Source organism: Dermacentor silvarum, chromosome 11, assembly GCF_013339745.2.
Source record: "Dermacentor silvarum isolate Dsil-2018 chromosome 11, BIME_Dsil_1.4, whole genome shotgun sequence".
In the NCBI taxonomy this organism is placed as follows: Eukaryota; Metazoa; Arthropoda; class Arachnida; order Ixodida; family Ixodidae; genus Dermacentor; species Dermacentor silvarum.
In genome coordinates, this window is record NC_051164.1 from 116,089,330 (window position 1) to 116,113,456 (window position 24,127).

Consider the following 24,127-nt stretch of genomic DNA (forward strand, 5'->3'; position numbering starts at 1 on the left):
TCGCCCAGTTTCTGGCAAAATTTGATGCACTAGCGCTGCTCCAGTCGCTCCGCCACTTTCCTTGCAATAAAAGACCGACAAGAGCACTTCGCACTAGCTCACTCAAACGCTGCGTCCCAGCGACTGACGCTATCGGCAGGCGGGAAAAAATTCACGCATGCGCACGAAGGTTCAAGGTTGGCTGACGCAAGCGCGCTTGTTTCACTATCCATCAGGTGTTCGCAAAAAAAAAAAAAATGAGGTCGAATACTTTTCTAACAGACCTCATATGCACATTGAAGATCAATTGTTCACCAGAGTATTAGCTTTCAAACTGTGTGTCTAGTGTAGTTAAACTGAAGTAGCATGCACAAACCAAGCAGACAGTTCCACACCTAATTTGCATCTCAATGGACAAACCTATTGTGCATCCTGTTTAGCAATGGCTATTTATTAGCATCAACTTAATTAAAAATCTGATTTTATGGAAACAAGAGACTCTTATGAACAGTTTTGTCACCAGGGTCTGTTAATTGTCCAGCTTGCCTCCCAGGAAACCCGTTGCAGTGATTATACAATGTAAAGAGAAGTGAAAGGTTGTGTCCTCGTAAATATTGTTTTACTAGGACAGTCTAATACAGTGAAATTAATACAGCGTACCCCGGGGCTGGTTACACATTTTGTGCACCACCTCGCTATACAAGTCTAATGTTCAAAATCCTGCTGTTTAACAAGTTTAATGTACTTGAGAATGTACCATTGAGTACCTGTGCTTGATGTCAAGTACAAGTGATCAGTAATGGCAGAGGAGGCTAGGACAACATTGTAAGGGCATTGGAGCCTGTGCCAGTAACTTTGCTAGCCATGCAAATGTAATGCATACCTGGAACCTCGTGTGCTAAAAAATTTCTCTCAGCTAAGATTACTCTGCCTGCTGATGGGAGATTCCGGGGGAAAGTAGCACAACAGAGGATTCTTTGGGCTTGGGTGAGATTACCAGCTTTATTAGGAAAATAACTGGCTGCTGCAGAGTCAGAAAAAGACTGCATATGTCAGCCATCCTGTTTGGGTTATTAGCCTTGCCATGCTCAAAACGCAATGCCCACAGTGCACAGTGTCTTGTTGGTGCTGGTTTAATGATGTTGGAGTCAATGCTGTAATATGGCTAGTTGCTAGGAGTAGAGTATAGAGCCTAGCCACGCTGTGGATGTTGCACAAGTCATGCTTTCAAAGGTCGATTTCATTTGTGTGGGTGAATGGCACTGGTACAAATGATTGGTAATGTACAGTAATTACCAGTACAAATACTGGTAATGTTTGTGGCAGCAGTGGTATACTGAAGGTAATGCAGGAAAGGCCACAGACGTCAAGCCACACAGCTGAAATACCCGGAGCCTCTCCTGTCAGCTTTCACTTCTTTTCCATGTGCGAGGGCTGCATAAGCAGTCGTGAAAATCTTCATGCAGTCATGTTGATGTTTCTCTGCTCAAATAAAAAATGATTAACTTGACAAACTAAAGCTTTATTTTGATCGAGACTACTTGGGCTTCCGGCATCAAAAGCAAGACTTTCGAAGTTCCCACAAAGGTGACTTTCTCCTCGATTTGAGACAGGTAAAACATCGGGGCAAGCTGGCCGCAGGTCACGGTTTGTAGATTGCCCGTCATATGGTCTCTCACCAAGGAAGCTTTCCACATTTGTGGACACCTCGACGCGCCTGCTGTTGACAGTTCAGAAGAGCTTCAGGAGATCAGGTTCAATGTCCTGTATATAAAAAAGAAAGGAAAAAGAAAAAGCAGTTAGCCTAACATCAAACTAGAAGATGAACACAAAATTCCTGCAACAAAGTTCTGGCATTTGTAAATTCCATGTCATGTGCATGTTTGAGCCAAAGCAGTCTTCAGTTGGGTAGTTATAAGTAGCTGTTCTGCCAAGCAAGCTTATGCAAAGGTTAGCAGGTTACAGTGAAAAGCAGGACTGACAATTCAAAGCACAGTGAAGTTCTCCTTGCATGAAATATTTTCACATTTCCACTGGCATCGTTTCATTCACACACTGTTTCAGCTCTGTTGTTTAATTTAATTTCCCCTGGTGCTGTCACAAGCAACCCTACTCGTCAGCTGCCTGGTCTTATTAAGACCATTTTCATAGTAATCTACTGCAATCAGTAAATAAGCTGTGGGGTGGTTTAACATCCCAAAACTACACAGTGGTTTACAAGGGATCCTATAGTGCAGGGCTTGTAATTAGGTCTGATGACCTGAGATTCTTTGAAGTCCACATAAATCTAAGCACGAGTGGATTTTGCCCCCTTGCTCAGTAGTCGAATGCCACAGCCACTGAGCCATCACAGCAGGTTTTTTCTTTCATACTAACAATTAGTAAGTTAGTAGGCAGTAATGTGACGTGCAGGCCTAGCACGACTTATCCAGAAAGGACGAAACAGTAAAGTAGTCGGAGCAGACTCGTTTAACATGACAGGACCTTCCGAAATGCAGTTCGGAATGCTCAAAGCATCAAGTTTTGGAAGAGCAGGAATCTTCCAGCATTTACCACATGCACAGCTGCGAAATGTTTACTACAGAAAACATTCGTGCTTTGGAAAAAGAATTGCCTGGTATACCCATAAGCAAAATGCCCATTATACATTTCATCTGCGAAAAGACCACTCCCGTCTCCACCCCAATTCACCACTGCTCCAAGCAGGCTGGAGAACTGTGTGTGAAAGCCCATCCAATCAACATTTTTCTTTGGTGAAATGTGAAAAACTGTCCGATTGGAGAACTCGACACAAGGCAGTGCATGCACTTGAAGTTGCAGAAAATGCATGGGGTTGGTGCAGTACAGCAACTTGTCCCATCATATTCTGGTGTTTCCCTGTTTGAACCAATACTCTAACAGCTGTAAAAGAACCATACTTTCACAGATGCCTTGAGCACAAAAGATATTTGTGTAGTACTGTTGTGGTAGAGTGATGTTATTTTCAACTGTCACCACCTCTTGTGATGACGGCTAATTATGTTCTTCGCTCTTTTTCTCTTGTTGCTTTCTGTAAAAAAGCAACCTAAGGCATTCTGCTATTTTGTGCCGCAGAAAGCTAGCTGTTGCATCACGGTTTGCATTAACCATGTGCATTACTGAAATAGGTTGTGGTAACAAATTATTCCACTTTTTTCCCCAGGAGAACCAAAACAAACATACAAGTATATCAGAATTCAACTTGCCACCTTACTGGTTTGAGCTATTATTTGCTCAGTTTGGACTGTCTGCCATTGAAACAGATCTTGAAAGCAACAATTGCATGAACCAGCATGTTTGTGCAATTGGAACTAGGAACAATTTGACCATAAATGTGCATCTTACCACAGGATCAGTCGTGGGTGCATAGCGGTGCACGGGCTGACCTTCCTTGTCAACAACGAACTTCGTAAAGTTCCATTTGATGGCACTGCGATGAAAGGTTGAGACAAAGTAAACCTTAGGATCTGCTCTTGTTGCCAGGTTACAGCACTCCCTTTAAAATCGGATGCTATAGCTCTTCTAAGCTGTTTCGACAGCTTGGTGCACTTTAATATTAATTAGCCTTCATTGACTGATTCTGTAACCCAGGCAGATGCACTCACTCCGTTAAGAACCCAGACTGCTTGTTCTTGAGGTATTTCCACAAGGGGTGTGCCTTGTCCCCATTGACGTTTATCTTGCTGAACATGTCAAACCTCACGTTGTATTTCTCCACAAACTTCTTTATGTCTGCCTCAGTGCCGGGCTCCTGAACAAAAATATTGCAGATGTTGAAACAAGGCGAGTAAAACAATGAAATAACCTCCAACATCACTGTAAACCAATAATCCTATGCTCGAGTGAATACCCTTTTGAGTGTGTCATTATGGCATTAATGGCAGTGATGGAACCCAGAACAGCAAACAGCTGAGCGAGACATTATAGATCCATGATTTGAAAGATTAGGTGCAGAAAACATGTACTCAAGAGGAATGAAAAGGACTGATGGGTACAAATCATCATTGACCAGTGGAACAGAACTTTTGTTGCACAATTGCAAAGTAGTCCAGATTCTTAAGGTAGTGAAGTTTTATTCAGACACAGTAATAAAGAAGTGCATCATATGGTAGAGCCACGCCAGATCGACAATTGCAGTAGCACATCTGTAAGCCAGCCTTCGATTATCCTTCATAAAGAATTAACATGCCTAAACCTGTGCACTCATGTGTGTCCACGAAAGGTTGGTGCTGCCTTCGGAGCATGCACACATTGTCTCTTCCTCCTTTTTTGATGCTGTGCGACCTTTTCAGCTGACAACCAGTGCTTGAGATGTCCTTAATGTTCCTCTAGCATCTATCTTCTCTGCCCAGTGTTTCAAGCCAAGAGTCAAACCTTTGGGGCAGCAAAAGATACTTATGCAGGAGCTAGTGAGGTCTCTGGGGCTGGTTACACATTTTGTGCACCACCTCGCTATACAAGTCTAATGTTCAAAATCCTGCTGTTTAACAAGTTTAATGTACTTGAGAATGTACCATTGAGTACCTGTGCTTGATGTCAAGTACAAACTGCATGTTTGTGGTGAACACAATGAACCCAACGTTTTGGGGAGGTAATCGTGGGGTACAAAGTTACAGGACAGAGAATCTGAGAAAATATTTGTGCAGTGTGGACATGCCCCCCCCCCCCCCAAGCCTGGTACTTAGATTTCCAGTCTGTACTGTGCATATGAACAACATATCGTACGATTCTAAAGCACTTCCAAATAACCCATTTAAGATGGGCTTAAATGACCTGTGCTGAACAGCTCTGCTGCTGCTGCTTCTGAACTTTGCGACGCAGCCCAAATGCAGTATGTGGCACTATGCCACATTTGCCACATGGCACTGCTGCTTCAGTATCCAAAATAGAATTCTGACAATTTATATAATGGACATAAATGGAATCTGGACATAAGGAAATCTACTGATATAAAATGCTAACTGTGTGTAATGAATCACGAATGCAATTCTTGTGCCAGCACTAATGCAAGTATCTGCAGTGTCATGTGCCAGAACAATGCAGTGTGTGCCAGCAATCGCCAAGTGTGATCCCAGAGCGGATGAAAGTTTTCAAATATTTGTGAGAATGAAGAAAGCAAAGACATTGCTGTTAATTGCAAAGCTGCAACGCCTTATTGCAGCAAAGCTGGAAACGCAAGGCAGGTCACCTTCACTTCAAAAGTCATCAGCACATTTCTCAACTGGGAGCATGGTATCCATAGAGCTTCACAATATGGTAACATGGTGCATATGTGTGTTTTCACAAAGTGCTGTACCAACACCCACACAATGGTTGAAATGCATTACATGTTGCTATGACCAGGTGGTGGTGGTGCTAAACATTTATTGTTCGTGAGCCTTATGTAACAAAACTACTTGTGAGGGGGCTCAGGAGGGCGTAGGGTGGCCGGGAGTTTGTGGCCCTTGGCGACCCTCAAAGCCCAGTCCACCAGCCGTATTTGGTCGGCGGGGTTGGAGCTAGACACCGCGGTCTCCCATCCTTCGACGTTGGAGAGTTGCCACTCAGAGGGCGGCTGGAGCTCAGGGCATATGAACATTATGTGCTGAAAGTTGGCTCTAGGTGCACCGCAGAGCGTACATTCCTGTCGATATAAACCTGGATGAACCAGGGCGAGAAAAGCTGGAGAGAGGAAGGTTTGTGCCTGGAGATGGCGCCAGATAGTTTGCTGGAATTTGATCAAGGATTTGTGTGGGGGAGGATGTGTTAACTGCATTTCGCGGTAGTGGAGGGCGATCTCATGATATGCTACCAGTGTGTCTGCAGTGAAAAACTTGAATGGCTATGTAAATGCCAGTTTACAGCCTTTGTTACAGCACTCTTGCACGACAAATACACCTTTAAAACTGATTTTTAAAAATGACACTGACACCTTTAACAAAAATATGGCCTTTTCTCCATATATACACTGCAGTTTCTCCTAAAGAATAATTCCATATGGTGCCTTTAACATTCAGTGTGCCTCTGAAAAGATCTTAAGGGTTTCACTGTACACAGTTTTACAAAGTTCACTGCTCCCTGAATTTGCCCATTTTGGCATGCAATAATAATACCAATGAATGTGAGCTTACAAGGAACTTGCAGTAACTGGTATGTAAGACAGGCTGCCAGAGGTCGTTGCAAGATTCAACTTTTGATTGGCATGAAAATTGAAAAGCTCACAATCATTTTGAACAGTAGTCAGCACAACTGAGTCATGTCTAATGGTACACACCTGACCCCCGAACTGATTGCAGGGAAAAGCAAGAATGCGAAGACCCTTTGACTCGGCGTACTTCTCATGAAGTTCAACGAGCTGCGTGTAGTTCTTGTTGGTTTTTCCTCACTTGGACGCAACATTGACAATGAGTGCCACGTGACCTCTGCACAGGAAAGTAGGAGATTACGTGTATAATCTGACCAAATAATCACTGCAGCTAGCATGGTAATGACTGGAGCTCCCAACATAATGCAACTTCAGCCAGTTGCTGCATTTACACATGCACACTTCTTAAAAGCACATTTTTGGCAATGACTGTTTAAATGCCATTACATTTAAGCACCCGCCAAGGGGTTTATTAATTATAGTCTACAGCTGAAGTCTTGGCATGTCTGGCGCGACACTGCTGACAAAATGTACGACGCTATTGATCCATGCCTATGAGCCATACAGCCGACGCTTCGGAAAACTATCTTTTTTTAACAGGCTGACAGACAGAAGCGTTCTCAGGACAACGTGAAAGGTGGTCCGAGGCAGCTGCGCCCAGTTAACTATTTTGAAATACAATTAACTACTATTAGGGTGTGTGCCCACTTGTATTTGTCGAGAGACACTTCGTTGCCGTCGATGTCAACGGCCGCGAAGTCGTAGATAGAGGACGCGTCCTTCCAGCTCTCGTCAGCGGCCGCCTGCAAACAACGATAGAACCCGTATATGATAGAACAACATTTCGTTAACAGTCGATGACTAGTCGAAAGACTGAACGTTACCATGATCTGGCGAGCTAGCACCACGGTCCCTAGCCTGGAAAGAAAAGTGTGACGAATATTATTGATCGACGAATCGGTACTGTTGTTCACCAAGCAACGGCCCCAACACACTGCATGCTTAAGGGCGGGGCGAGTGTATCAAGTCGATACACGAGGCAACGTCGATTTTCGACCGGCACGGACCATCCATCTACCGTTCCGGCTGAACGCTTCACCGCACACGGGAGAAACTTAATGGCAAGCAGGAACTTTTAATCATCGCAGGGACTTGCACTCGCGCATGCTTTTAATCATCGCTCATGCGCAGTTATGGAGTACTACGGGAAATGACAACAGAGTAGGTGCGCTGCACTGCATAGCATAGCCTCGGTTCGACTGACCTTGATGCATCGACGAGGCGAGGAAAAACGGCCATAGAAAGAGCGGAAAACATCATGTGGGTAAAACAACAAAAGAACCAGGCAAGTCCTGCTAATAAATTCTAACACCCGCTTTTAAAATTGCCCTCATGGGCAAAAATTGACTAATGGGACACTCGAAAGCGACATTAAAACGCTGTATCGCGTAGCTCAGGCTCACCTTAGCGCTTACGGCTAGCGTTCACTTCACTTGTCGAAAGCAAGCAAAGCGTTGCTCTACCACCCTCACGCCCACCGTTCCCTTTCCGCCTCTCGTATTGGGAGGGTCACAAGACGCTCACCGAATGGATTTCGCTTTCATTTTCGATTTCGATTGTCAGTGTTCTGACCTTTGTTTACTTACATTTTGTACTCAAAGCTGAGCTAAGAAAAAAAAAGAAAAAAAAAGAAATTATATTGTTTTTTTAACTTTGTATGCTTAAAAAATAACATTTGCTACGTCCAGCACGCAATGATGATGGTGATAATAATTGGCTCCCACTTTGAACGAAGGGCGGTGACAACTAGTCGCCAAGCCTACTTATCAGGCGAAATCCTTGCATACATCTTGACGAAGCTTATTATTATTATTTTTTTTAGCGCATGCCTTTGTTTCAGCGTGAAAAAATTTTAACTGAGACAAGGTGGAAAATGCGCGCGGCTTATGCAGTTGCACGATGTTCCGACTTTGAGGGAGGTAAAAGAATTCCTATGCTTTCAAATGCACTCAACTGTCTGCACAAGCCCGACAACACGAAAAAAAAAAAAAAAAAAAAAAGGCAGACTAGACTTTTGCACAAGGGGCAAAATGTTAAATAGGCTTTTTTTGGCAATTCTTGTGAGTAAACTTTTATTGTTCGTAAGGGGTGACACCGGAGCTCCGGTACCGCTCGTAGGCGTCCAGGGAGCCCGATGTCACCCCAAGGGGCAGGGGTTAGTAGACGAAGCGGCTTGCCGCTTCAGCTGCCAGACGGACAATGTTGGCCTGTGCCGCCGGGTCTTCGCTATGAAGCGCGGTCTCCCATGCTTGTTCATCCGTGAATAAATTATATCCCGGGGAGTAGCTGCACTCCCATAGGATATGCCTTAAAGTTCCTATCTTATCACAGAATCTGCAGAATTGGTCCTCCGGATTTCCCGTTTGCGTGAGGTATCTCCATCTGGGAGACATGTGGTTCTTGGCTTGCAGGCGGCGCCAGGTGACCGCCTCTGCGGACGTGAGGGACCTATCCGGGAGTGGATATTTCCGGCGTCCTAAATCTGTAGTGCTCTGTGATCTCGTGGTAGGTCACGAGCACCTCGACCTTAAAGTTAGGTTGAGGCCGCCGTCCCCCCCGGATAATGAGCGCTCGGGCAAGGGCGTTGGCGGCTTCGTTTCCTGTTATGTTGCAGTGAGCGGGGGCCCAGGTTATGGTGATCCCTCTATCTATGTGACCTTTCGATATTATGCTGTACGCGTAGTCTGATATTTTGCCTCTGCAGAAATTTCTTACTGTCGATTTACTGTCGCTAACGATCACCCTCGCGTCCGTGCTAACGCACGCCAGAGCGATCGCTGCTTCCTCCGCTGCCGTGGCGTCTACTCCGCTTGTATATATCGCGCCCTGTTCTACTCCGGACCCGTCGACTACCACTGAGACGGAGCTTCCGTCTCCGCCAAGGGCGGCGTCTGTGAAGGCAACCATCTCGGGTGGCATTCTGCTTAGCTTTGTTGTCAAGTGTTTGGCTCTGTGCTGGCGTCTTTCCTGATCGTGTTGTGGGTGCACGTGCATGTTCTTAGGTATCGGTGCGACCGTGAGAACTTTCCTAATTTTGGACTCAATGTGGAACGTCTGATATTTAGTTCCTCTGTTCGCTTGTAGTCCTACCCAGTTTAGTATCTGCTGTCCTGTCTCGCTTAGACTCAGGCGTTCGAGTTGTGCCGTTCTCGTCGCTTCCGCTAACTCCTGCCATGTGTTATGCACCCCCATTCCCTCTAGGGCCTCAGTTGAGGTCGAGATTGGTAGTCCCAGTGCACGTTTCGTGCATTTCCTTATTATTACGTCTAACTTGTTTCTTTCTGCTTTTTTGATGTTAAGAAATGGGGTTGAGTAGCAGATCCGACTCAAGATGAAGGCCTGGACCAGCCTTAACTTGTTCTTCTCCTTTAGCCCTCTGCCTCTGGCCGAGATTCTTCTAACGATGCTTACCACTTGGTTTGCGTGCACGTCTAGTTTAGCTATAGTCGTGTGGTTGTTTCCTGTTTTGCTTATGAGCATGCCCAGAATTCGGATCTCATCTACTTGCGGAATTTCTTTCCCGTCTAAGTCTATCGAGATTCTGGGAGGAGATGCGTTGTCTGTCCTCGTCCTGGGCCTGATTAGTAGTAGTTCTGACTTCGTCGGGGAGCAGCTCAGTCCTTTACTTTTGGCATGGAAGTCTATGATGTCGGCTGCCCGCTGGAGCCTTTCTTCGATAGACGCATCGCTGCCCTCATTGAGCCAAACGTTGACGTCGTCTGCGTAGACACTCGTCTTTAGTCCTTCGATCTTTCCTAACTTTCGCGGGAGGTCTTTCATAACTAAATTAAATAGGAAGGGGGATAGGATGGCTCCTTGCGGGGTGCCCCTGTTTCCTAATTTAATCTCTTCTGAGCTGAGGCTCTGCATGTGCAGGGTCGCTGTTCTATCTTTGAGAAAAGATTTTATGTAGTCGAAAGTCCTCTGCCCTACGTTAACATCTGACAGGCCGTCGAGGATGGCAGAGTGGCTGACATTATCAAACGCTTTGGTTAAGTCTATGCCCAGTATTGCTCTCGTATCTTTGGTCTTTCGTTTGTCTATAATATCATGTTGCAGTCTTAGCATGGTATCTTGAGCGCTAAGGTGCGGTCTGAAACCTACCATCTCGTGGGGCCAGATGCTGTTTTCTTCCGCGAATCGACTTAGTCGCGTCTGAATTACTTTCTCCATTAATTTGCCTAGACACGAGGTCAGTGAAATAGGCCTGAGATTTTCTATACCCGGGATTTTGCCCTTCTTATGGATTAAAATGATGTTGGCATGTTTCCAATCTTTAGGGACTTCCCCGGATTCCCACACTTTGTTCAGATAAGCTGTAAGGTGAACTATGGAGTCGTCGTCTAAGTTCCTTAGCATACCGTATGTGATCTTGTCTGGGCCAGGGGCTGTGTTCTTTTTGATGTCAAAGAGCGCGGCTCTGACCTCTGCTACTAGAATTGATTCGTCCAGCAGCGGATTCTCCGCTCCCTGATATTCTGTATCCGCTGCCGCGCATGCGGGGCCTATGTAGATTTCTTTAAGTCGGTCGATGAGCTGTTCATCGGTTCCGTCAAATTTGTATCTTGCCTTGATTTGCTCTATGTTGGCGTGGGTTTTGGTGTTGGTGGGGTCTATGAGGTGGCGCAGCATCTGCCACGTGTTGGGACGGCTCATATTCTTTTCTAGCTCGTCGCACTTTTGATCCCACCTTTTCTCTTCTAGTTTGAAGGCGTAACTCTCTATTTCTTTATTGTGCTCGGCTATTTTCTTCCTTAGGTTCCGGTTCCACTTCTGGCGCTTTAGCTTATTCTCGAGGGTTGTTTTTCGGTTCCACATATTTCTAAGCTTGTTGTCTAATCTGAATGGGAGGTCCTCGCCCTGTACCGTTTCGGTGGCCTGTTTCACGTGTGAGACGACGGTTGAGGTCCACTCTGTTATGTCTCCGATTTCGCCTAAATCTGCTGTTGATCTGATATCCCTGAATTTATCCCAGTCCGTTGCGGTGGCCTGTTTTGGCTTATGTACGGGCACCCCTAGTTTCCTATCGATTTGTATTTCAATTATAAAGTGATCGCTGCCGAGGTTTTCACCCGTGTTCTTCCACGATGTTTTTCCCGTCCTGTGCCCTAGTGTTAGGTCCGGTGTTGTGTCACAGCAGATGCTGTTACCCGTTCTGGTTGGCTCGTTCGGGTCCGTTAGTAGCGAGAGTCCTGTCTTCTGAATGGCTTCCCACAGCATTCTACCTTTCCTGTCAATTTTGGTGTAGCCCCATTCGTGATGCTTTGCATTAAAGTCCCCTAATACCAGTAGGGGGCACGATTTTGCTGCCCTCAGCGCTTTCTTAATTGCGGTCTCGAACTGTGCCTTTTTGTGGCGAGGGGGGCTGTATGCGTTCAGGACAAATATGCTTCCCCTATTCTTTTTGCCGGTAAGGATTTCTACGAGTACAGCCTCCACTTCGTCCGTGCTCTCGTCGTGTTCAATTACCGCTATGTTATTCTTAACTAGGGTGGCTACTCTACAGTTCTCCCCTCTCCCGTTGTCGAATGTGCGGTACCCTGAAATTTTAATAGGGGGTTTTCCTGTTTCTTGTAACGCCACGGCAAGCGGAGGCTCTCCTTGATTTAGAATGTGCTGTTGCAGCAACGCCTTTTTCTTTTCGAAGCCCCTGCAGTTCCACTGCCAAATCATAGTTCCTGTCCTGGCCATGATGAGGAAGAGCGGGCGGCTTCCGAGCTCGAGGGAGGCTCCGGATTAGGATGAGTTCGTTCTTCGCCTCCTAGTGCGGTCAGAAGTGCGTTCATATGATCTGATATAGCCTGGAGTTTCTTATCTATGATAACGCTTAGTTTGATTAGCATGCTTTCCTCGTGTTCCTTGAGGCGTGCCTCTAGCTCGTCTTCGTTAATCTTTCTGTTCATTTTTTTTCTTCTCTCGAGTGGAGGCGTCTCATGCCCCTCTGCCTTTCTTTTTGCGGTGCCTACCGTATCTACTACCATGCTGCCCTCGTCCTGCGCCTGGGGGGCGGCTATTCTCTGGACTGGGGTAAGCGGCCTTGTTGGCTCCGCCTGCGTAGCTCGCACTGTTGGGTTCGTTAGCTGCCCAACTTGCTCTTTGAGTTGGTTTACTGTTTCCGTAAGGGTTTTGATTATTTCTCTTAGTTGGCTATTTTCCTCGTCTCTCTTTTCTATCTCTTTCTTAAATAAATTGGCCTGTGCCTCTAATTCTGGTGTCCTACCTTGGGAGACCGCGCTTGCGAAGCTGACAGGCATACCAGAGTGGGTCCGCTTGTCCCCTGGTTTCTGGAGGCCTGGCCAGTGGGTCTGGTTGTCCCTGGGTGGCGGCCTGGATGCACTTCTGTCCCTGGACTCGGATCGTTGCTTCTTGGCCGCAGGCGGTAGCGCGACCTTCGATGTCGGCCTGCTTCTGCCCGCGGTCGCCCCTCCCTTTTCTTGTTCGGCCCTGGCCTCGGCCCGGGCCGCGTCGCGTTGTTTAACCCAGTGGGGCTTCCTGTAGAGTTCCCTGCAAGTCGGGTCCCCTAACTGATGCTTCTTCCCACAGAGCAGACACTTCGGCTCGCAGGCGTGCTCCTCCGGCGGATTTCTTAGCCCGCAGCCTCTGCAGCGGGTGCTTCTTGGATCTGGGCAGACGTCTTGTCTGTGTCCAATCTTGCCGCATGCGTAGCACACGTCGTACTTTTTCTTATATAGGTGACATGGAATCCATTGACTGAAAAATTTTACGGTCTTCGGTACTTCCAGATCTTTGAAGTTAATGATGACCGATTCGGATGACCTTCCTAGTCTTCTTACTGCCGTATACGTTGGATTCCGTGGGTTGTCCAAGGCCTTGTGTATTTGTTCTTCTGTCAGCTCTAGGTTAATCCCGTAGATGACGCCTTTGCCCCCCTCGGGCATCGCCGGGTGGGCAGTCATTTCGATATCTTCTTCTCCGGCACGAATGTTCTTGATTTTGGCGAATGCCTCTGCCCTTTCCTTGTTCGGGGTTGATATTAGGATCGTTTGGTTGTTTTTGTTGAAGACAATGTCCTCTTCTGCCATGGGAGGTAGCCCTGCCGCCTCCAGGATGGCGTTTCCGGCGAAAACCCCCAGCTTCTTCTTTATGCTGTCGATTCCTCCTGCTGGTCGGAGGATAATCTTCTCTGTGCCCATTGGCAGGCGAACTTCAAGCTTGTCTACCGCCCTCTCTGCCATGGCCTTGTTTTTCTTCAGGTTTAGGTGCTTTCGTTCCCTTCTTCTTGCTAATACTTCTTCCACCTTCTCCTCCGGGACGTATCTGCCGCCTATGGAGCGGCACCAGCCCTCTTGGGTTTCTTCTTTATCGGCGAAAGCGCCGACGTCCATCTTTTCTCCTTCCTCCTCTTCTACGTGGGGAGGTCTTCTTTCTGCATGATTTCCATCCGAGGACGTTGGCTGTACGTCCCTTCCTGCAGTTGCCACAGTTGTTGCAACTCCATTTCTTCGCTCTCCTGTCGGCGTCTCCGCCGACGCTGCAACCGCTATCCGTGGCTGCGTCTTGCTTGGGCCGGCGCAGCAGCTGTGCGAGCTGCTATTCCGTTGCGTTGCCTCGGCGTTTCTCTCTTCTGCCGGCGTCTCCGCCGACTCTGCAGCCGCTGTCCGTGGCTGCATCATGCTTGGGCTGGCGCAGCAGCTATGCGAGCTGCTACGCCGTTGCGTTCCCTCGACGCTAGGCTTAGCTGGTGGCGTTGCCGCCTCGAAAATTAAAACTCTTCCAGAAATCAGAGAAGTGGTCCTACCGTGCTGATGATGGTAGTTCCGTGATCCCCTGGTGTTCGCGGTTCTTCTCGTTCTTGAATTTTCCCTGTAGGGCTCAAACTTCCGAAGATATGGACATTTACGTCGGAGCTCGATGCAAAGGCGACTTCTCTACATCGCGCCCCCTAGCGTCCTCTTGGCAATTCTTAATGCGTGTTACCGCGTGTTGTTTTTCGAGATTCGTTCTATGCATACTTTGCTACATGCCATTTTTTTTACTTGGTGCAGAAATGTGTAGCTCCGCCCACCTACACGAAGCCATTTTTATAGCTGTAGTGTAGCATGAAAACTACACTTTCTACACTGCGGTTTCGGTGAGTCTAGGTAAGAGACGATAAACACGCGAAAGAACTTCTTCTTGGGCAAGTTGGTGCTTAGATTTCCTAAGTATACTTTATTGTGGGGCGAAATGCATTTCGTGAAAAGGAGTTTGGACACAGTTGCCGAGTGTACGATAGACTGTTGTTCGACTCGAACTTGTCTACGCTTAGCTCCGTGCGCGACTGCGAAGAGCGAGAGACTGCGGTGCGGATCGTACGAGAAGTGTTTCCCGACGAAGGTAGGTGGAGCCGCCTGCTTCGCTGTTTGCCCAGTCTTCGCGCCACTAGTGCGAAACTGCTCAATTGCTATTGCGATAGCAATTATATGGACATCCCAAGCGAATTTCTGCCGTCCCCGTGAGGTTCCGTAGTCCAAGGGCGATAAAATCGTCACAGCGCGCCGTGTGCTGTACGTGCGAGTGAAAGCGCGCGAGGGACGCGCGCTTTCACGGAGAGCAAACGCGACGTCTTCCGTTGCGCGAAAGGTCGTGGGGGGTGGGAACAGGGGCGACGCTGTGCTGCGGCACCAACTGTGTATCTTGCGACTGGGCGCAAGGGGTTTTAACCTGCGGGCGAGGGTGACGTGCGGATAAAGTATTATAATCAGCCGCGCCCAAAAATTGGTTTGCCTTACGACATGAAATCGTTGCATGATTATCAAATGCTGGAACTATTGAATCTCCATCCAGAGATAGCCTACATAGCGTTGCAGTCTCAGTATCTTATCACCATCAAAAGTCTGATCAAACATCTCTCAGGGATTCTGTAACCACGACTTGTCGTAAATATGTTCCTGAAACTGACCTTGGTCGAACGCGAACGCATTGGCGTTCCAGTTAATTGTGTGCTTCAATGCAAAAAACGACGTTTTGTTAAGAACCTAACTGGAACGCCAATGCATTTCTCCGCAAAGTTCGGGAATTGATATCTCGAAACGTGTCATCCCGGGAATTCGTTCCAAGTGGATCGGCCTTGCGAACTCCACGGCTACACTTTGTAAATTGCAATATGGGCCATCAGGTAATTAGTTAAGAACTTAATTAGTGAATTTCTGTTAATTATTAGATTATGCATTTCAAGTTCTTGTGCAAGTAATGCCTCTTCGAGTAGACCAGCTCATGAACTAGAATTGTGCTACCTGCCACAGGCAACCTTTAAGAATTTTTGAAAGTGTTCGCTGAAACACCCTGTATAGTTGGCAATGACGTCATCGTGGCCACCATCTTGGAGTACTAGGAAGCGGAGAAGCTGCGTAAAAAAAAAAAAAAAAAGAAACGTGATAGCACGAAATTCACGTCTTACGCCCAGCGACAAATCAATTACAATGATAACTCATTGAAAAAATGGTCCCTGTCAAAAAGCAAAACAATGTACGCGTGATAATATGGTGCATTGGCGTCATCGTGATCTCCATGTTCGGGTACTAGCACGATGAGATGCTGCGACCCTGGCGGCACGTGTACTATTATTTCGTAGATTACTTGTGGGGCACAGCAGGTGAATTTGTAGATGTGTAATGCTTGCTTGCCTGCACTCTATATTATGACAGGTACCCACTACGGGGGACTCACAAAGAAGCCGGTGGTTAAACGGGTGGGGGGAGAGAAAACTTGGAGAAAGAGTACTGGTAACGATAAAGTTGAAATTGTACAAGGAATTGAAGTAGACTAACTAATGTTAGATACATTTTTTCCCTTGGAGAAAAGCTTCTTTATGAAATGATAGCAAAACTTGAATTGGTAATAATTTGTAATCAATTTCAAATTATAATTTTATGAAGTCATCATCATCAGCTTATTTTTATGTCCACTGCAGGACGAAGGCCTCCCCCTGCGACCTCTAATTACTCCTGTCTTGCGCTAGCTGATTCCAACTTGCGCCTGCAAATTTCTTAACTTCATCGCTCCACCCATATTTGTGCCGTCCACAACTGCGCTTCTCTTCTCTTGGTACCCATTCTGTAACTCTAATGGTCCACCGGTTATCCATCCTACGCATTACAGGGCCTGCCCAGCTTCATTTTTTTCTCGTAATGTTTATTAGAACATCGGCTATCCCAGCTTTGCTCTCCGATCCACACCGCTCTCTTCCTGTCTCTTAACGTTGGGCCTAGCATTTTTCGTTCCATCGCTCTTTGTGCGGTCCTTAACTTGTTCTCGAGCTCCTTTGTTAGCCTCCAAGTTTCTGCCCCCTACGTTAGCACCGGTAGAATGCAATGATTGTACACTTTTCTTTTCAACGACAGTGGTAAGCTCCCAGTTAGGATTTGGCAATGCCTACCGTATACGCACTCAACCCACTTTTATTCTTCTGTAAATTTCCTTCTCACAATCAGGGTCCCCTGTGATTAATTGACCTAGATAAACGTACTCCTTTACAGACTCTAGAGGCTGACTGGTGATTCTGAATTATTGTTCCCTTGCCAGGCAATTGACCATTCTCTTTGTATTCTGCATGTTAATCTTCAACCCCACTCTTACACTTTCTCGGTTAAGGTCCTCAATCATTTGTTGTAATTCGTCCCCATTGTTGCTGAACAGGACAATGTCATCTGCAAACCGAAGGTTGCTGAGATATTCGCCGTTGATCCTCACTCCTAAGCCTTCCCAGTCTAAGAGCTTGAATACTTCTAAGCATGCAGTGAATATTGTTACGGGGAGAATATATATACAATGGATGTATTTACAAGGCAAGGCGCACAACGCTACAGCAATCGTTCAGGAGAGCTCGTGCACACCAGAAAGCCACGCCGTCGTCGTGGTCATCGTCCAAGCACCGACCACAGGATCGCCGCTCGTTACATTACCCGCCGGCGGCAGAAGCACCGTCCCGGTGCAATTAGGGCCCGGGCCGAGAGTGGTACGGTTTAAGGCGCGAGACATGGACTATGTCACTCGCGATTGTTGCAGAGGCCGACTTAGGATTTAGCGGAGCGATTTCATAGGTCACATTAGTGACTTTGCGTACGACGCGGTAAGGGCCAGCATAACGGGAGAGGAGTTTTTCGCATAGGCCAACGCGACGTGACGGGAACCACAGCAAGACGAGCGATCCTGGAGGTAAGTTCACCTCCCGGTGTCGGCGGTCATAGAGACATTTTAGATTGACCTGTGAAGCCGACAAGCAATCGCGGGCAACCTGACGGGCGATGTCAGCACGGGCAAGAGCATCACGAGCATAGGCAGAGGATGTGTCTGCGTGAGGATGAAGTATGGTGTACATAGGCAATGGTGGGTCGTAGCCAAACAGTAGATAAAAAGGTGAGTAGCCAGCTGTGTCGTGACGAGAAGAGTTGTAGGCGAAGGCCACAAAAGGCAAGTTAATGTCCCAGTCTCGGTGGTCCTCAGACACGTACATATCAAGCATATCTGTGAGAGTTACGGTTGAGGCGTTCAGTAAGGCCGTTTGTCTGTGGATGGTACACAGTGGTGAACTTGTGATTGGTCGAGCAAGAACGAAGAATGTCGTCGACTACTTTAGACAGGAAGCAGCGGCCGCGGTCCGTGATTAACTGACGAGGAGCACCGTGGCGCAGGATGACGTCGTGAAGAAGGAAATCGGCTACATCAGTAGCACAGCTGGTGGGAAGTGCTCGTGTAACAGCGTACCGCGTTGCGTAGTCAGTAGCGACTTCAACCCATCTATTGCCAGTGGTTGACATGGGAAAAGTGCCTAGGAGATCGAGTCCCACCCGGAAAAATGGTTCATCAGGGATATCGAGGGGCTGAAGGCTGCCAGCAGGCAGTAGGGCAGGAGTCTTGCGTCGCTGGTAGAGATCACAAGCCGCAATGTACTGTCGCACAGAACGGTAGAGACCAGGCCAAAAGAAGCGCCTACGGATGCGATCATACGTGCGTGACACGCCTAGGTGTCCGGCCGTCGGTGCATCGTGAAGCTGGCGCAAAACAGTAGAGCGAAGATGCGCGGGAACAACAAGCAAGAGCTCAGCGCCGTCAGGCCGGGCGTTGTAGCGATGTAAGGTGTCGTTGTGGAGCACAAACATCCGTAGGGAAGGGTCAGGGTGTGGTGAGTTGACACCGTCCATGATAGGCCGCAAAGATGAGTCGCGGCGCTGTTCGTACAGCTATGTGGACGAAGTCTGTAATGGCCAGAACAAAGGTGTCAGGTTCATCTTCCAGTGTATCAGGGGGATCGGGCGGGTATCGTGACAAGCAGTCAGCGTCTTGGTGAAGCCGTCCAGATTTGTAGAAAACAGAAAATGAGTACTCTTGCCAGCGGAGTGCCCAACGGCCAAGGCGACCAGTGGGGTCCCTGAGCAAAGCGCATGGTGGTCTGTAATAACTGGAAAGTGCCTGCATGCCATACAGGTACGGGCGGAATTTTGCGATGGCCCAGACGAGAGCTAAGCACTCGCGTTCTGTGATCGAGTAATTTTGCTCCGACGGCGACAGAAGGCGGCTTGCATAGGCGACCACGCTGTGGAGGCCGTGCTGCTGTTGTGCAATGACTGCGCCTATACCGTGGCCACTGGCGTCGGTACGAACGTCCGTGCTGGCTGACGGGTCGGAATGTGCTAGAACAGGTGGGTTCGTTATGATGGCAACGAGCGATGAAAAGGCGTCCGCTTGGTCACGACCCCAAGTGAAAACGACGTCTTTCTTGAGTAGGCCAGTTAGAGGGCGGGTCACTTCCGCGAAGTTCTGGACAAAACGACGGAAGTACGAGCACAGGCCAAGAAAACTGCGGACGTCCTTGGCCGACCGTGGAGTAGGGAACTGACTAACCGCGCGGACTTTGTCAGGGTCTGGCTGCACGCCTGCAGCGTCAACAAGGTGGCCGATTTGACGGTGCCCAAAGCGACATTTCGACGAGTTAAGCTGAAGACGAGCGCGGTGAAAAACATCAAGGACGGTGGACAGGCAAGTGAGATGGTTTTCAAACATAGTCGAAAAAACTATAACATCGTCCAGGAAGCAAAGGCATATGGACCACTTGATGCCTCGAAGAGAGTCCATCATGCGCTCGAAAGTAGCAGGGGCGTTACATATATAGGCCAAAAGGCATCACTTTAAATTGATAGAGGCTATCAGGAGTCACGAAGGCGGTCTTCTCGCGGTCTTGGTCGTCCACAGCGATTTGCCAGTATCATGAGCGCAGGTCGATGGAAGAGAAATATCTGGCGCCGTGCAAGCAGTCCAGTTTAGAAGAGCTATGAATTAGGCTAGTTGGTGTGCATTCATTTTTTCTTGCGCTAAGTATAGTAGGACGCCACAGGGATGGAACAGACACTGAAATGAAGCGGACACCGTGTGTCACTTCGTGTCCGCTTCATTTCAGTGTCTGTTCCATCCCTGTGGCGTCCTACTATACTTAGCGCAAGAAAAAATGAAGTAGTCCAGTGTGTCATCAATACGCGGGAGAGGATACACATCCTTCTTGGTAATCTGGTTGAGGTGGCGGTAGTATACACAGAATCTCTAACTATTGTCCTTCTTTTTCACAAGTACGACGGGAGAGGCCCAAGGACTGCATGAGGGTTCAATTATGCCTTTGCCCAGCATTTTCGCCACTTCCTGTTGGATGACAGCACGCTCCGGAGCTGACACACGGTAAGGCCGTCGGTGAATAGGACTCGCATCGCCGGTATGAATGCGATGGGTGACGACGGAAGTCTGGCCCAAAGGAGGGTCGCCAAAGTCAAAGATATCCTGGTAGGAAACCAGCACGCGGCGAAGGGCAGCGGACTGTGCCGGAGCGAGGTCTCCTGATATCATGCGGGCGAAGTGGTCGCAGGACGAACCTGACTAGATGACGGCGGTGAAAAATCCGGTGGAGGTTCTGTGGTCAGGGCAGAAACCGTGTGGCCGGCCAATGGGGTCAGATGAGCGAGTGATATGGCGCGAGGAAGAACTTGCGTCGAGTAGCCAAAATTGAGGATGGGAAAGGAGGTGCCGTTGTTTGTAACTGTCACCACCGTATAGGGGAGCGCAACGTTGCGTGTCATGGCGACCTCAGGAATAGGGCAGGCAACATAGTCGCCTTCGGGTAGGGGCGGAAAGGCTGAAAGCTGGACGTATATTGCGGCTTGCGGAGTCAGTCGAAGAAACTCGACGGAGCGTAGGCGGGGTGGGCCGGCATCGACGCTGTCGGAGCACGAAGGAAGTTCTAGCCGGAGAAGGCCCGCGGAGCAGTCGATGAGGACAGAATGTGTGGACAGAACGTCGATTCCCAAGATGAGGTCATGGGGGCACTGTTCTAGAACAGCAAAAAGAACAGATGTGTGGCGACCAGAAATGGTGATGCGTGCAGTGCACATTCCAAGTACGGCAGGTGTATTCCCGTCGGCTACTTGAACTGTAGGTGAAATCGCGGGCGTCAGGACTTTCTGGAGGCGGCGCCGGAGGCTCGAGCTCATTACAGAAATTTGTGCGCCGGTATCAACAAGAGCGGTAAGTGCCACACCATCAACCAGAACTTCAAGAAGGTTGCATCGGGTATGAGGGACAATCAGAGGATTTTCAGGTCGGGTCGTAAATGCAGCGTCACCTCCGGGGGCTGCACTGGCTAGTTTTCCGAGAGACGGCCAAAGGGAGACCGAGAGCGGCGAGGTTGGGGCGAGCGGGACTGACGGCGCTGGGGTGATGGTGAGTGGCTGATCCGGTTTTCCCTAGGAGGACGTTCAGCACTGGAGGCCTCAGGACGGAACGACGGGGCATATGGTGCACGGTCCCCCGGCCCAACCACATGCACGCGATTTTCGAGCGACAGCGACAAGCGACGGCGACGAGCGACAGGTTTTGCCGTCGCGGAGGGCGATCCGTCGCTGTCGCTGGTCGCGTCGCCGGTTTCTGGCCAGCCAGAAAATATCGCTCGTCGCCCGGAAGTCAGCACGACGACATCCGCTGGGGACAGCGATTGAGCAACAACATGGCAGCAATCAGTCTGCCCACTTCGATCTGAATTCGCTCTTGCAACTTGCTCTCTGCTGTGACAACAAGAAAACAAATAATGCAATCAGTCATCGCTTCGTCTCATCGCTAGCTGAGGACAAAGTATCGGCGCTCTCTTGTCGTTATTATTGAGATTGGTTGTTTGTTTTGACGCTGTTAGGCCTGAGACGCCACCGAGAGCCGAGAAAGTGTTTTAAGTTTTGCTCAACAGATGGCGCCACGGCATTTTACGCTGACGGCATGGGACGGATTTCTACTGGAGATGATAGCATATCTTAGCTAGATCTAGATAAAACGTTGACCTTTTGATAAAATTGAGATTACGGCGCACGATAACATTTATTCGCACAACTATGTAAACCCGTCGCTACTCCTTTTCGCGATGTCGCGTTCATGTGGTTGCTCCACGCCGCGACACGACAGCGCGACAGGGTGCGCCTGTCGCGTCGCTTGTCGGCTGCGGCAATGGCGGGCGATGTGTCCAATCCTAGAGCACGTGAAGCAGATGGGTCGGTCATCAGGTGTACGCCAATCGGCTGGATTTCGATAACGTGGCCTGAAGGTCGTGTTCGGTCTTGCAGCAGCGACGACAGGGGTGACCGGGTTGGTAGCACCATGACCGTTATCAAAGGTGGGTAAAATGCCCATATTCGCGACCTCTTGGCGAACCACGGCCTGAATTAGCGAAATTGGAGCTAGGTTGTTGCTTTGCATACCGTCATGAGGGGTAACGGGTAACGGTAATTCGACGCCTCTCAGTTTAGGGATGTTTTGTGGCTGCAAGAACTTGTAGCTTTGCTGAATGTACTGCGTATGCGTACGCTGTTGAAGTTTGAAGACTACTCAAACGAGCGTGCAGTGAAGCGAGGTGGAAGAGTGACAGTGGGTTCGAAAAAAAAAAATTGCTCAGTGTATTTGTTCACAAAAAATTGTTCGCTGCTTTATTTCCGCCTTATTCGGCATCGTTGGCCTCAGAATAATAATCAATCAATCGATTAATCGATCAATCAATCAATCATGTTTATTTAACGTGCCCAGGAACAACCCTAAGGTCGGAGTGCTGGCGCACGCGTACATTACAAACCAAAAACAAAACACTGCAGGGGAATATCATTAAAAAATAAATGAATCAAAATAAAAATTGTGAAAACATGAGAGTATCGACAACACAGCGCAAAGTAAATACAAAAGAAAAAGGGGGAGAAGGGCACTTGAACAATGCATGAAATTATAACACAAGGCAAAGCTCGGAAACGAACGATGACAAGGAGTTATGAAAGATATCAAGATCACGAAAGTAAGCGTTATAAAGACTCTGTATTCTGTGGACAGTTGAGTGTTCGTGATGACAGTCAGGAACATGGAAAGGTCTATGTTCTCTGGTGATCTTGGGTGGGATACGAAACATGACACAGCTGTGAAGTTCGGGACACGTGAGGTTACCGTGAAGGAGTTTGAAGAGAAACAGAAGGTCAGCGCGATTACGTCGGTCGCAAAATGAGGGCAATGACAACAATTCAACAGTGCTAGTATATAATCAATCAATCAATCAATCAATCAATCAATCAATCAATCATGTTTATTTAACGTGCCCAGGAACAAACCTAAGGTCTGAGTGCTGGCGCACACATACATTACAAACCAAAAACAAAACACTGCAGGGGAATATCATTAAAAAATAAATGAATAAAAATAAAAAAATTGTGAATAGAAGAGAGTACCGAGAACAAAGCGCAAAGTAAATACAAAAGAAAAAGGAGGAGAAGGGCACTTGAACAATGCATGAAATTATAACACAAGGCAAAGCTCGGAAAAGAACGATGACAAGGAGTTATGAAAGATATCAAGATCACGAAAGTAAGCGTTATAAAGACTCTGTATTCTGTGGACAGTTGAATGTTCGTGATGACAGGCAGGAACAAGGAAAGGTCTATGTTCTCTGGTGATCTTGCGTGGGATACGAAACATGACACAGCTGAGAAGTTCGGGACACGTGAGGTTACCGTGAATGAGTTTGAAGAGAAACAGAAGGTCAGCGCGATTGCGTCGGTCGTGAAGTGAGGGTAACGACAACAATCCAACAGTGCTAGTACAGGGCGCAATGTTCAGGTTTGCAAAGCGGTGATTATATATGCTTAGAAACTTTTTCTGGACACGATCCATAATGTCACTGTTGGATCTAGAAGAGCCATTCCAGACGACCGATGCATATTCGAGTTGAGGAAGACAGATGGCTGTGTACAATTTGCGGAACGGAGTAGGAGACTTGAATTCCTTCGATAGTCTGCATACAAAACCTAGAGAGCGCATACCCCGCATTGCAACACGTCTAGTGTGAGCCGAAAAGTGTAAGGTTGCATCAAAAAGTACACCAAGATCATTGATCTCGCAGACCTTACACAACGGCACAGAATCTACAGAATAAGAAAAGAAATACTTGCTGTTTTGCGTGTGAAAGTCATGACTTTGGTTTTAGCAGCATTCAAGGTAAGCTTATTATGCTTATTATCCTTGCACCATTTAGAAAAGGAAAACAGGTCAGACTGCAGGGCGTGAATAATAATCAATCAATCATTTCAATCAATCAATCACTTATTTATCGTGCCCAGGAACAACCGTGAGGTCTGGGTGCTGGCGCACGTATACATAGAAAAAGAAATACAGCAGGGGAGTATCAGTGAAAAAAACAATGAATAAAAAATAACAATCTTGAAAAGAAAAGTGTACATACATGTAACCGAAGGCGCAAAATGCATACATAATAAAATGGAGAAGGGAAGTTGAACAATATGGTGAAACTAAGACACAACAACGGAAAGCTGAGAGCAGAACAAAGACAGAGAGTTGTGAAAAATATCGAGGTCATGAAAGTAGGCGTTGTAAAGACTCTGTATTCTATGGACGGTTGAGTGTTGGTGGTGACAGGCAGCAACATGG

At 47.8% G+C, this 24,127-nt stretch overlaps 1 protein-coding gene across 2 annotated transcripts; it reads right to left on the reverse strand.

Moving 5' to 3' along the window:
* Positions 1-1,480: 1,480 nt before the first annotated feature.
* On the reverse strand, positions 1,481-7,690 carry LOC119433848 (glutathione peroxidase-like). 2 transcript variants are annotated; one of them, XM_037701114.2, is made up of 7 exons: positions 7,585-7,690; positions 7,006-7,039; positions 6,830-6,924; positions 6,251-6,398; positions 3,603-3,748; positions 3,343-3,427; positions 1,481-1,743 (listed from the first exon to the last, which is right to left on the reverse strand). In XM_037701114.2, the coding sequence occupies exons 2-7, from the start codon at positions 7,006-7,008 to the stop codon at positions 1,711-1,713; spliced, it is 510 nt and encodes a 169-aa protein (XP_037557042.1). In that variant the 5' UTR covers positions 7,009-7,039; positions 7,585-7,690; the 3' UTR covers positions 1,481-1,710. The 2 variants fall into 2 exon arrangements, with proteins under 2 accessions (XP_037557042.1, XP_037557041.1); XM_037701113.2 differs by lacking the exon at positions 7,585-7,690 and adding an exon at positions 7,386-7,542.
* Positions 7,691-24,127: the final 16,437 nt, after the last annotated feature.